A 14,214-nucleotide genomic window follows, 5' to 3' on the forward strand; every position below is an offset into this window, starting at 1 on the left:
GAACTCCCCCTTTTTTTTTTATTGTAATGACCCTTTTTTGAAGGACTTTTTTTCTGTTTAATTTTTTGTAATTTTTAAGAAGGAGTAAAACTTTTTTTTAATTCTTTTTCTCTTCTTTTTTTTCCCTTTTTTCTTTTTATTATAATGACCTTCTTTGGAGGGAGTTATATTTTTGAAGGAATTTTTATAATTGCTTAAGAAGGACTAAAGGTTTTTCTTTAAGATGGCTCCAAAGCGTCCAGGGATTTCTACAGTTTCTAAATCAACAGTTTCACCCTCTTCTGGGGGTCAGCTAATAACTATGAAGGACTTGCAAGACATGATGGGAGATGTTATAATTCAAATTAGGGCAGAAATGAAAAAGATTTTAGAGGAAAACAATAAGATCTTGAGACAAGATTTTGTTTTGGCTTTAGAAGGTGTTGCTTCTGTTCTTGAAAAGGTGAACTCCCATGTGGAAGAGGTAGATGAAAAAGTGGACATAATGGAGGGGAAAATTGAAAGTATGGAAAAAGAAATGGAAAATGAGATTCTTATGCTTCAATATGGACAAATGGAATATGCCTTAAGAATTAGAGGCCTGGGAGAGTCTTTGCAAGGAGATCTGAAAGAGATGGTTGCAAAGGACTTTGCATTGATTTTGAATAAAGAAAAAGAGGGAATACTTAATGAAATTGAAAAATTATTTAGGGTTAACTCTGTGGTGGCAGCACAGAAGAATCTGCCAAGAGATGTGGTAATTTACTTTGGTAAAAGATCTTTACGCAATGAAATTGTGCAAGCCTATTATAAGAAGAGATTTCAAATTGCTTCACAAGATGTTATAATTTTTAAAGAGATCCCATCTAAAATTTTAAGAAGAAGAAAGGAGTTTGCTTTTTTAGCAAATGAACTTAAAAAGAGAAAAATTTCATTCAGATGGGATGTTCCGATTGGAATGGTGGTGAATTACCTGGGGACATGTTATAGACTTAATACTGTTTCTCAAGCAAAAGATTTTTATACTTCGGTCCTGGGGGTATGTGCATCGCCATCAATTAAGTTTAAAGCTTTGGAAGAAAAGAATGTAGAATCACAGTTTGAAGAGCCTATATTTATGAAAACTGGAGAATCTTTGTGTGAGAGGCCTCAACAAGTCCAGGTTGAGGAGCAGAAGACAACTTGTGTAGTATATAATCCCAAAGAAAAGCAGCAACAGAAGAAGGTTAAGGAAGTTTCATATTTAGTGGTTTCTGAATCTCTGGGAGATGTTAGACCTACAAAGTCTTTGGAGCAATCTTTAAGGGTGGAATTGTTGCCTGAAATGGAAACTGGGAAATCTCAGTCTGAGGGGCATCAACAAGAGAGGAACGGGCAGAGGATAACTTGTACAACTTACAATTGTAAAGATCAATACAAGGAGGAATTTAAGGAACCCTTATTGGCTTCGGAGTCGATGGGAGATTCAGGAATTTTGGAGCAGTCTCCTAAGGCAGAACTTGCAGCATTTCTTACGAGTTTGATACAAGAATGGAGAAGGGAAATGGAAGAATGGAAGAATGGAGAATGGAAAAAACTGGAATGTGAATAATTAATAATATTAATATAATTGAGATTGATAAGGATGTAGTTTTTTACGGATGGAATTAGTTATTGGTGAAGATTGAAATGTTTAATGTGTTTATTAACTTTGTTGTTTTAAGTTTTGAACCTTTAATGATAATATTGTTTAAATTTGTGTTTTGAAGGGATTATAATTTGCTTATTTTAGTGAGTGGATTCTAATATTTTAAATTTTAAAAATTTGTGGTTTTGGAGGGAGTTTATATAGAGTGATGATTGTATTTAGATTTGTTTAGGATTTAAAAGTGTTTTTAGTTTTTAAATATTATTATTAATATTTTTAAGACAAAATAATTTGTTTAATTAAATGTGCTTAGATTTGTTTAGGACTTATAGGTTTTTTAAGTTTTTGTTTTTTGTTTTTTTTTTTTTCTTTTTGGATAGGAGAGAAGATTATGAAGATTGAAGGAAATATGTACTTACTTTAAGTTCTTTAAGAGTATTTAGCTTTAATGGTATAACAAAGATTTGTATGTTTATTTTTTCGTTTTAGGATAAAGAAAGAGGGAGAAATTAGATTTTATATTATAGATATAGATATTCAAAGAAAGTAATGTTTAAATTTGTGTTTTTGGAGGGAGCTTATATAGAATGATGATTGTATTTAAATTTGTTTAGGTTTTAAAAGTGTTTTAAGTTTTTTTTTTTTTTTTAATTAAGCCTGTACTCAGCTCTGGGAAGTCCAGGGGAGGGTTTGGGAGGTTGGGAAGGGGGGGGGGGTGAGGTAGGGGGGGGTATGGGAAGGGGATTTGTTTTTGTAAAATGTAAAAATTTTCAATAAAAAAAAAAAAAAAGAATAGGTATCATCTGAAACAAAAAAAGAAACTTTGGTAGAACATTCATTTTTACGGCTGAAATTCTCCCCAACAATGACAATTGCAATTTTTTCCAATCTCTTAAATCCTTTTGGACTTTTGCCCATAGTGGTTCATAATTGTTCTTATACAATTTTCCATTTGAATCAGTTAGATATACTCCCAAATATTTAACCTTTTTTACTATCTAAAAACCTGTGGCTTTAATCAAAATTTCCCTATCTTTAACTGACATATTCTTAGATAATATCTTAGTCTTATAATTATTAACTTTAAAACCAGAAACATTCCCATACTGTGTTATAAATTCTAATAAACCATCAATCGCCTGATTCGGTTGTTCCAAAATTAAAACCAAATCATCCGCAAATGCCCGCAATTTATACTCATTCTTCCTTATCTTTACACCCTTAATTAACTTTGATTCCCGAATCTGAATCAATAAAATTTCCAATGTTAAAACAAATAACAATGGGGATAATGGACATTCTTGTCTTGTCCCTTTTTGAATATTAAAATTCTCAATCAATCCCCCATTTACAACAATTTGTGCAGATTGCTGCTGATATACACTTTTAAGTGCATGTAAGAAATTATCCCCAAAATTCATTTTCTCTACCAAAGAAAATAAAAATTGCCAGTCCAATTGATCAAAAGCTTTTTCAGCGTCCAAAAAGATAAAAGCCACAGGAATCTGATTATTCTTATCCAAGTACTCAATTAAATTAATAATTTGTCTAACATTATGTTTCATGTATCTCCCTGTTATAAATCCTGCTTGATCACTATGAATCAAGTCTTTCATAACCTGCATTAGTCTATTTGCCAAAATTTTTGTAAAGATCTTATAATCAACATTCAATAATGAAATTGGCCTATAATTCTTAGGCTCTGTAAGATCCTGATCTTCCTTCGGAATCAGTGATATAAAAGCTCTTTTCCAAGAAGGAGGAACTTGCATACCCAACAAAATACTATTAAAGAGTTCCTTTAATGGCTCTATCATTTCTTCAGATAAGATCTTATAATACCTAGAAGTCAGTCCATCTGTTCCAGGAGACTTTCCAACCTTTAACTGCTTAATAGCTAAACCAATTTCCTCCACAGTAATTAAAATATTCATCCCATTTTGTTGTTCCTCTGAAAGTATAGGAAAATGTACTGATTGTAAATATTTATCTATATCCAAACCCCTTATATTATCACTTGAATATAATTTTGTGTAAAAGTCCAAAAAGCTTTTTCTAATCAGATCTTGCTGAAAGACCTCAGTACCTTTATATTTTACTTTCTCTATGATTCTAGCTTTCTGTTTCTTTTGTAATTGATAAGCCAACCACCTCCCAGGCTTATTCGCATTGCAAAAAGTATTATGTCTCATATACAACAGATTGGTAGCCACCTGATCTGCCGTCAACATATTAAATTGTTCCTTAAGCATCTTTATGGATACCTTTAAATTATTATCAGTAGGGTTAAGAACCAACTGTTGTTCTTTTGATTTAATCTCTTCTTCTATTTCTCTACGTCTTTGTAGCCCTTTTTCCCTAAAAACTTTATTCAATTGAATCAGAATTCCCCTCATATATGCTTTGCTAGCATCCCACACCACAGACATCGATGTCCCCTTATTCATATTTATAGCAAAAAAGTCCTTTAAATGTTCTTTACACTTTTGTACAAACTCCTCCCGATTAAATAAGTTCTCATTCAGTCTCCAAGACCTTCTATTCCCATCTTCCGAATATAACTCCATCCACACAGGACTATGATCTGACAATGTTCTGGGAAAAATTTTCACCTTCCTCACTCTAGGGAGGAAGTCACTAGTAATCAAAAAAAAATCAATCCTTGAAAATGACTGCTGTCTATCAGAATAAAAAGTAAAGTCTCTATCACTTGTGTTCCTTTCTCGCCAAATATCAATAAGCTCCAGTTCTTCCTTCAAGTCAAAGAAAGTCACAGGTAGTTTAGTTTGAATGAAAGTTTTAGAGGAACTTCTTTTGTCTATAGTTGGGTCTAAAACCCCATTCCAGTCACCCATCAAAATTACCGATTTATAATCCAACTGAGATATCTTACCATGCAGCAATTTATAAAATTGTTTCTGTTGTTGATTGGGAGCATATAGTCCAACAATAAGAACTTTTCGGCCTTGTAATAATAATTCCACAAAAAGATATCTTCCTTCAGAGTCAGCCTCAATTAGTTTAGCTGAAAAAGTTTTCTTCACATAAATTACCACTCCCCCTTTTTTCCCAGGGGCTGGAGCAATAAAATGTGAGCCCAGACGGGAATTCATCAAGAATTTAGAATCCTTTAAGGTTATATGAGTCTCCTGTAAACATATCAAATCATTATTATGTTGTTTCAAATAATGGAAAATCTTTCTTCATTTCTGTGGCACATTTAAGCCATTAACATTCCAGGTCAGAAACCTGACCATCTCCATGCCTCTGGAGCATGGCCTGCAGATCTGCTGGCGAAGATCTTTTTGGTCTTGCCCCTCCCACAGGCTCTGTAGCAACCAAACTTTCATCACTCTTCTGCAACTGCTCTTTTTCTTTATGTTTATGGGCAGCTCGTGTCATCCTTTGCTCTTTTATGTCAGAATTCTGTGCAGCTTGTTCCATAACCATCATTGATGAGGCTCCTGCCATAAGAGGCTCTTCCGTTATCCTTATTTGTGGAGGTGGTGACAATCTTACTTTTAAGATAGACTGGTAAAAATCTCTTGCTTTGGAAACAGTAGTTAATCTGTGACGTATCCCTTCATAATTTACTATTATTCCTCTTGGAATCTCCCATCTGAACTGAATTTGACGATGTTTTAGCTCATCAGACAAGAAAGTAAAATCTTTTCTGGCTCTTAAAATTTTTGGAGGTATCTCTTTTAAAATTATCACATCTTGATCAGCAATTTGAAACTTTTGTTTGTAAAAAGCCTGTATAATTTCATTACGAAAATTGCCACCATTTCTAATGCCAGTGGCATTGTCAGGATTGTCTCAACATGATGCACATTGACCAAACAGTACCAATAGGAAAAATGGCATCTGGCATCACTGGTATCAACACCTGCACCCCCACTAGACACCTTCAGCACCTTAATGACCAATCACCCAAGCTACACCAGTCTGACAAGCTTTCTTCTCATTGCAAACAGCCTCAGCAAAACTCCCACTGCTTATATAGATTTACAAGAGCAAGAGGTGTGCATTAGCTCTGCACCTTCATACCAAACAGCCCAAGAAGAAATACTAGGTACATAGCCCAGCTCATTTAGCTTGGAGTCCAGTCCAATTTGTTAATTGCAAAATGAGTAAAAAAAAAAAGGCTAGGTAAATGCAGAATCTATCTAACTAACCAATTAACCACATAGTTCAATCTGCCCTTAACATACATACATCCTTTGAAACATACTAATGTGAACAGACCCTACAACACACATTCACCACTTACCACCACCCACTCCTTAGACTCATATTTCCCCTGGTGACTTAATGCTGTTTTGCAGGGATTCTGTGGAATTCTGTGGTTGGATCCTAGCAGTGATTAATTCTTCTTTGAAAGAAGGGGTTATTGTACAAGCATCCTTAAGGAGGCTTTGTTTGCCCCTCCTTAAGAAACTATCACTGTATTGAACCTCTGTTTTTTTAGGAATGATGTTGGAAATGGTGGTTGCATAGCAGCTTCAATGGTCCTTAAATGAGGCAGCTTATTTGGATCTCTTTCAATAACGATTCAGCCTGGACATGGAACAGAGATGGCACTGGTTACATTTTTAGAACATCTTTGATGGAAGTGGAAGCAGGACAGGGGTAGTGCATCCATCCTTGATCTTTTTGACCTCTCTGCAACCTTTGGATACCATCAACCATAGTATCTGGATTGGCTTCATGGGTTGGGAGTGAATCTAGTGGGAATATTGCACTGGTTCACTTCCTTTTTGCAGAGTTTTACCAATCAATGTTAACTGAGAGAAAGAAATCCTGTCCTCAGGGTTCCTTACGGTTTGATATCTTTCTACTCTTATTGAACAACTACCGGAAGCTACAGAGGGAGTTCATCCATTGACATGGAGTAGGATAAGTTGATGATACTCAGTTATGTAGCTCTGTCATTAGTGATGTAGTAGATGTCTTATCCTAGCGCCTGGAAACTGTAGGGGTTTGGATGGGGAACAACAGATTTCAGTGAAATCTAGCAAGATTCTTTAGTTCTGTAGTACTGGATGGGATGGCATTGCTCAAACAGACCATAGTGTGCAATCTGAGGTCCTTCTAGACATGACTCCTGTTCAAGGAGCAAGTGGCAGTTGTGGCTGGGGACAGGGGCTTTTCACAACTTCATGTTTTTGCCAATACATTGCTTCCTAGAACATAAGGTTCTGTTCATAATCACTCATGCCCTGGTCATCTTCAGAATGGATTACCGTAATGTGCTCTACATGGGATTGTCCAGTGATGGGATTCAAATATGTGAGCAACCGGTTCTCTGTGTGGATGCCGTTTCTGGAAGTCCATTCTGGGCCTGGGCAACAAAAAATTAACTTTTGGTTCTGCCGAAGTGGTGCGAACTGGCTGAATCCCACCACTGGGACTGTCCCTGAAGAACATCTCAAAGCTTCAACTGATGCAGAATGTGAGTCTGCAGTCAGTTGGGTGCTCCTAGGACAGAATACATTATACCTCTGTTCTGTCAGCTGCATTGGTTGCAGTTTGTTTCTTGGTACAAGTGAAAATGTTGGTTTTGATCTTTAAAGCCCTACATTTGAGGGACTGCCTCTTCCCTGTTATATCTAACCACCCACCTGGTCAGTAAGAGAGATATGCTCTGTGAGTCCCCAAAGGAGCTCTATCTGGTGGAACCAGGCAATATGTCTTTTCTGCTGTGAACCCAGCAAAACCCTTGAAACATCTTTCATCCTGAGGCGAGGTTAACACCATCTCTGTCAATCTTCCAGAAAGCCCCCTAAAACATGTTTTTTTTCACAAGCTTTGGGGATCCCAAGGACAGCTTGCAAGATGGTTGTATGAAATTGATGTTTGTTCTCCCACTTTCTTGGGTTTTGTTTATTTTATATGTTTACTTTATTTATTATTGTTTTTAGATAGTTATTGAGTTTTTCACTGTTGTGTTGCATACTACCCAGAGTCCGTTTGTGAACTTGGTGACTATATAACAATGCTTTTAAAAAGTCAAAATGTGATTTAGTAAACTCACCTCTTCTTTTTTTTTTTTTTTTTATTGAAAGTTTTATAAATTTTACAAAAAAGGAAAAATAATACAAAACAAGAGGCAACATATACAGAAAAATAAAACTAAACAATACATATATTAAATAAAAAAAAAAAACCCCATCCCCCAGCCCTCCCAAAAAAAAAAAAAAAACCCTCCCTTCCCCCCCCCCCTGAGCTTCCCAGAGCAGAATATAGGCTTAAAAAATAAAAATAAAAATTAAATTAAAAACTTTATATTTATATATATAAAAAAATTATCTATAATATATATGAAAATAAAACTTATGAAAAAACTATATAATATTTTTGTATACCCAATCTAAATTGTATAAATTTTATCCATTTATCCCAAACAGCAAAAAACTTCTCTTGCGTTTGTTGCTTTAAGAAAGCCGAAATCTTTGCCATTTCTGCCAGATAAGCTACTTTAAGAAACCATTCCTGCAATGTAGGCAAAGATTCCTTCTTCCAGTATTGTCCTACTAACAGCCTAGCGGCTGTGATCAAGTTTAACATCAATACAACCTCCTTTGTATCACAATCTGTAACAATACCTAACAAAAATAATTGCGGAGTAAATTTTACCCTCCTTCTAAAAATTCTCTGGATATTCCACCATATTTTAATCCAAAATGCTTTTATCTCTCTGCATGACCACCAAATATGATAATAGGAAGCCTCCTTATAACCACATCTCCAACATTTGGGTTGCACGTCAGGATACATATAAGACATTTGTTGTGGATCAAGGTGCCATCTATAAAACATTTTATAAAAATTCTCCCTTATTTTATAAAAATTCTCCCTTAACTCACCTCTTCTTTCACACTGCTTGGAGAGCCCTCAACCTGTACGCTATTTTCCTGAAGGGAAAATATTTGTACAGTTAAAATTAAGGTGGTCACATTATGTAATCTGTAATAAAAATATGCTAATATTTGTGTAACCATTGAATAAAGTCAAGGCAGTACTTACATATTCTCAAATAATAAATTATTAATACCTAAACAATATAATTCTTGAAACAAAATGTGTTAATATTATTGATAGCAAAAGTGCTTTATTAAAACATGTGAAAGAATAAATTTAATTATTATTCCAAAAGAATTAATTTAATTTAATTGACAAGAGTTTCTATTCAAACAATATATAACAAATCCTCATACTGTACACTGGGGTATGCAGTAGATCCAGAGTGGGAAAGATGCCTTATTTCTGGCAGAAGCACAGATAGACATGAACCTTTTAAAAAAGATTTTCAGACTCCAAAATAAACACAATTTTGATATACATTCACAATTTAGATATATATTTCAGCAACTGAAAAGAAAATTAATCCATAATGTATTAAATAACCTAATCTAGATTCCCCTAAGACCTACATGTTTTTAACTAATCTGGTTGGAACCTACTGGGATTACAGTGTTTTTACATTATGAAACTTCCTTGACGGTCTACATCACTGCTGGGATTTAAATATGTGAACAACCGGTTCTCTGGGTGGATGCTGCTTCCGGAATCCATTCTGGGCCTGGGCAAGCTGCCGGTTCTGCCGAAGTGGTGCAAACTGGCTGAATCCCACCACTGGTCTGCATCAAATTCATTTTCCACAACTAAACAACACAGTGTTTTAAACTACTTAAAAAAATACTGATAAGTCCCAAGTATGTAGATATATTCACAATACTTTAAATGGACAAAATGAAAAACAATTTCAAAATCCAGACAAAAGTGAAATTTAAGCTTTTGGAATATTATAGTAATTAATTCTCAAGATTAGCCATACCAGTTGGAAGAGTCAGTAATAATGTGTATGTGTAGAAAAACAACATATATTCTTTTTTTTTGTAATATATTTTATTGATTTTTTTAAAAAATCACTTAATAGTGTGTTGCCTGGGTTACATTTGTAAAACAATTATTAACAATTGATTTCTATAATCTATAATCCACATAATGGTTTTAGTTGATTTCCTCTTTTCCCAAAATATCCTCTTTTGCAAATATTGAGTTAATACAGTTCTTATTGTTTTGATAGATAACAATTAAATATATAATTTTTCCCAATATTCCTAAAAATAATAATCACATCTATATAATATTTCTTTTCTATCCAATCATTCTGGTTGCCGTATCATAGATCCTGTTACAGTCCTTATTTTAATTTGTTTCTCCCACCAAATTCTAGATATTCTTACTGGTTAAGATTTTCTCAAAAATTAATTACATTTAAAAATTTAACTCTATTTTTCCATATGAACCATCTCACACTTTTACATTTCTTAAGGAATAGATAAAATAATGAAAAAAAGAAAGGAGAGCAAGAGTAAAGAAACATAAAAAATAACATACTACATATCCCTCCTAAACTAATATACCTATATTTCCTAAATTTCTTATTCTTTTTAACTGTAATTAAAAATGTTTAATCTTTAAACATTCCATTTAATACATCTAGTCATCTAGTCCTTTAACTCTTATTCAAAACATTTTAATCCATTATAATTTTTTTAAATTCAATCACATTTAAGTATCTAAAACATTTCCTTTATCTAAATCATTTCAACTTTTTTTTACTTATATCAAGAAAGAGAACAAAAAAGGCAAAAAAGCATACTATATTATTTAGGGAATTCATCCCTCTTAGAATGACATATATATTCCAAAACTTTTCTATTTCTTTAACCATAATCAAACAAATGTTTCTTTTTTATGTATTTTCTCTTGTAAGTCCCAACATCTATTTTCTTGGTTTCCACTTTAGTCTTTTTCCTTTGCCCAATATCTTTCTTAATCAATGTATTTTGCTGAATCAAAGTGTTTCTGTATGTTCGAAAATGTTGCTATAGATATAAAAAGTAAATCAAGTGAAATGTCTTTGTACAGGGCTTCTGCCTTTCCATGTTTGTTGAAAATCTTTTTTTTCCTCCGATTCCCTTACCATTTCCTTTCTCTCCAATGTTCCTGACATCTGTACAGTCCATTTTATCTAATCTGTTTTCTTGTCCTCAGATTTATTTTGTGGTCTTAAGGAATAAGTTGTTTTTTCCAATTCTTGTGAATTTTTTTCTACTAGCATTAAATCATGTTTCTTTGTTTTGTTAAGCTCCATCTTTAAGTCTCCATTCTCAATTCTATATCCATTCTATATCTGGGACACTATACATCCTCTTCACAACCTGTTTTCCTTGTTATCTTCTGGGAGGAGACTTCGTGGTATCCATAGCAGAACATCCAGATTCAGCCATAGTTTCATCCCATACAGCATTAAACTTGTGAACTCTCAAGCTTCCTCCTTCTGTTATATATTCAAGATGGACAGTATTTAATATTTATTTGCTACGTATATGTAGGGATGTTGGAATATTCATGAGCAGGAAGAGTCATGTGGTAACTCAGTCAGCCAATGTGAAGAAAGTGCTACTGAGTCTGTGCAAAAAGAGTATTGAGTTAGGAGCTGGATTTCCAGTCTCAGGTTTGTCTCTATATCTCTCTGTAAGAAGTCTTCAATTGAGCTATGTTGCTGTAAAGAAGAATGTATGGTATTGTAAATATTTTGATATAAATATAAAGAAGTTATTTTGAATCAGCTAAATGCAGTCAACTGAGAGTTTTTGATTTATTTTTTCACCAACAGAGAAATTAAAATTCTCTAAAGATTATGGGCCCAGAGCTTACTAAGGACTGCATTGTAATTTAAAGCTGGAAGAAATTGCCTGTGTTTAGAAAGTATAAAAACAAGGCAGAATTAGCAGAATGGCTGCAATGGAATTTAGGGAAACCTCTGTGCCTTGTTTGGGCCAGAAGAATTACATTATATGGGCTGCAAAAATCGAATGTTTGCTCAAAGGAAAAGAGCTGTGGTATATTGTAGAAAATCCACCACAAGTATTTGCAGCTGCTGATCAGAAAAGTCATGATCAAGCAATGGCTTATCTCATCTTGAATTTAGATGATGAACAATTTCTAAATGTTGCAAATTTAAAGACTGCAAAGGAGATTTGGTTGAAGTTAAGAGCTGTGCACATGAATGTTTCTATGTGCAATATAGTGCAATTGTCAAGAAAACTTTACAGGGCCTGTTTGCAACCAGGTGAATCTGTGGAACAGCATTTAAATAAAATGCAAAGTTTATTTTTTGACTTAGAACAACGTGGGAATAAATTTCCTGAGTCCCAGAAGGTTTTATTGGTGTTGAACAGTTTAGATAAAACCTGGGACACAGTTTCTGCCATATCTGAATGTAAAGAAGAGCAAGTTTGAGGCTTTAAAGACATGTTTGCTTAATGAACAAGAAAAGCGCCATTTTAGAACAGCCACAAGGAGGTGAAATTCCTGAGGAGGGGGTCCAGACTGCAAGTCTCCGAAGAAGAAACATTTTGCAGGCAGAGAGCTAAGCAAGAAAAGAATTGCTACATTTGTGGAGCAAGCAACCATCTGAAAAGGAACTGTTTGCAAAGGAACAATTTGCAGCAAAGGACATTTGTGCAACCAAAAAGGACTAATTTGCAAAAGGAGCATTTTGGTGTTGCAAAAGTTTGCTATAGCAACAATAGAGACAAGTGGATAATAGATAGTGGGGCAAGTCAAACAATTGTTCATGACTCTGAATTATTTTGCAGGTTTGTTCCAGTAGCACAAGAAGCTGTGGCTTTGGCAAATGGTCAGAAAGCAAAAGTCATTGGAAAAGGCGATGTAAAAATTCCATATTTGGAATCAAAGTTTACCAATATGCTTTGTGTACTTGAGATGGAACATAATTTGTTAAGTGTGTCTAATTTAGACAAACAAGGTTTTGAGGTCATTTTTGTAAATGGGAAGTGTCTCATCAAAAGGAATGGGAATATTTGTGCAGAAGGCATAAAGGAAGATAATCTATTTGTATTGCAGGGACAAAAGGTTCAATGTTCCCATATATTTAAGAATGTTGCAGAGCATGATTCATGTGTTCACCTTCTACATAGAAGACTTGGCCATGCAAGCTTTAAAGTTTTGCAGCAAATGCAAGATTTTGCAGAAGGGCTAAATTTGAAGGGATGCAAAACATATTTGGACTGTGCAGTATGCAAAGCATCGAAGTCAAAGGTATTCCCAGTTAGTAAATGTAGCACAAGACAGACAAAAAGAGTTCTAGAGCTGGTCCATGCAGATCTGGTGGGACCTATGCAAGCCAGTTTGGGAGGAGCAAAATATGCACTGTTAATTGTTGATGATTATAGCAGGTATAGTTTTTGCTACTTGCTTAGAGCAAAGACAGAGGTGCTACAACAATTCAACAAGTGTGTCAGTTGCAAACTGACAGAGGTACTGAATTTATGTCAACTAAATTCCAACAATGGTTGGGGCAGTTGGGGATAAGACACAGACATACAAATCCTTACACAGCAGCAGAGAACGGTGTAGCTGAAAGAAGGAATGGTGTTTTGCAAACAATGAAAGATTCATTATTAGAAGATTCTGGTATGAGCAGGTCATATTGGGGAGAAGCCATATTGACTGCCAATTATATATAACAGGCTGTGGAGTTCCTCCATTAATAATACTCCATATGCCATTCTATATGGGAGAAAGCCATCACTGGCACATTTGAGAATTTTTGGAAGTACTGCATGGGTACATATTCTGAAAGCAATCAGAAGAAAGGGACAGCAAAAGGCAAGAAAGCTCAGGTTTGTGGGCTATGAGCCAGGGTCAAAAGGATATCGCTTTAGCAATGGAAGTAAAAGAATTGTAATTTCAAGGTCTGCTAATTTTGCAGAACAAAATTGGGACAGAATTAATGCAAATTCTGGGTATGTCTCACTTAATGATGGTGATCTATTTAATGACAATAACTCATCTAATGATAAAAAAAATGATTATTGAAGATGTCAATGTTCAGGGAGGAGAGGCTGAACAAGACATAAAGCCAGATAGACTTGAGACACAGGAGCAGTTAATACCACGTAGGTCAGAGCAATGTAATAAAGGAATTCCACCTGACAGGTATTCTGCCAGCAAGATAAAGGTTTGCAATGTGTGGTATGAGCCAAGAAGTTATAAAGAGGTGTTGGCATTACCAAAAGCTGAACAAGAAAGATGGAAGGAGGCCATGGATAAAAAGATGAAATCCATGGGAGACCATGAAGTATTTAAATCAGTGACTTTGCCACCGGGAACCAAAGCTGTGGGTTGTAAGTGGGTATATAAGAAAAAGATATTGCCAAATAGGTATGTACAGTTGTTGCAAGATTTAAATATTATTATTAAAAAAATTTTATTTTCCATTTATTCATACAAAATACAATTAACCATTGGTACCGCCTGCCCATTCCCCCCAGGCTGCATCCACCCTCTCTAAACCTTCCCTACTTCCCTCCTCTTTCTCTCCTCCTCTCCTACTCTCTTCCCGTCCCCTTCTCCTCTAACCATCCTACTTCCTCCCTACTCCTTCCTCCCCTCTCATCCCTCTCACACACATGAACACAGCATAGGGGAAATGCCCAAGCATTTACCATGACTATATTATCATTACCCACCCACTCACCCACCCACCCACCCTCAACTTTCCCCCC

General features: G+C 34.9%; 1 protein-coding gene across 7 annotated transcripts in view; it reads right to left on the minus strand.

The window, feature by feature from the left end:
* Nucleotides 1-14,214, minus strand: part of CUNH7orf57 (chromosome unknown C7orf57 homolog) — a 265,259-nt gene that overhangs the window by 100,144 nt on the left and 150,901 nt on the right. For 6 of the 7 annotated variants that reach the window (XM_039332108.1, XM_039332111.1, XM_039332110.1 and 3 more), the window contains one exon: nucleotides 8,476-8,523. The exons of the other annotated variant lie outside the window; for it this stretch is intronic. In XM_039332108.1, coding sequence (XP_039188042.1) covers nucleotides 8,476-8,523 — 48 coding nt within the window. The remainder of the gene's footprint in view (nucleotides 1-8,475; nucleotides 8,524-14,214) is intronic. 7 annotated transcript variants of the gene reach the window in all.

Source organism: Crotalus tigris, unplaced genomic scaffold (assembly GCF_016545835.1).
Source record: "Crotalus tigris isolate CLP2741 ecotype Arizona unplaced genomic scaffold, ASM1654583v1 scf7180000024448.655566, whole genome shotgun sequence".
Classification (NCBI taxonomy): domain Eukaryota; kingdom Metazoa; phylum Chordata; class Lepidosauria; order Squamata; family Viperidae; genus Crotalus; species Crotalus tigris.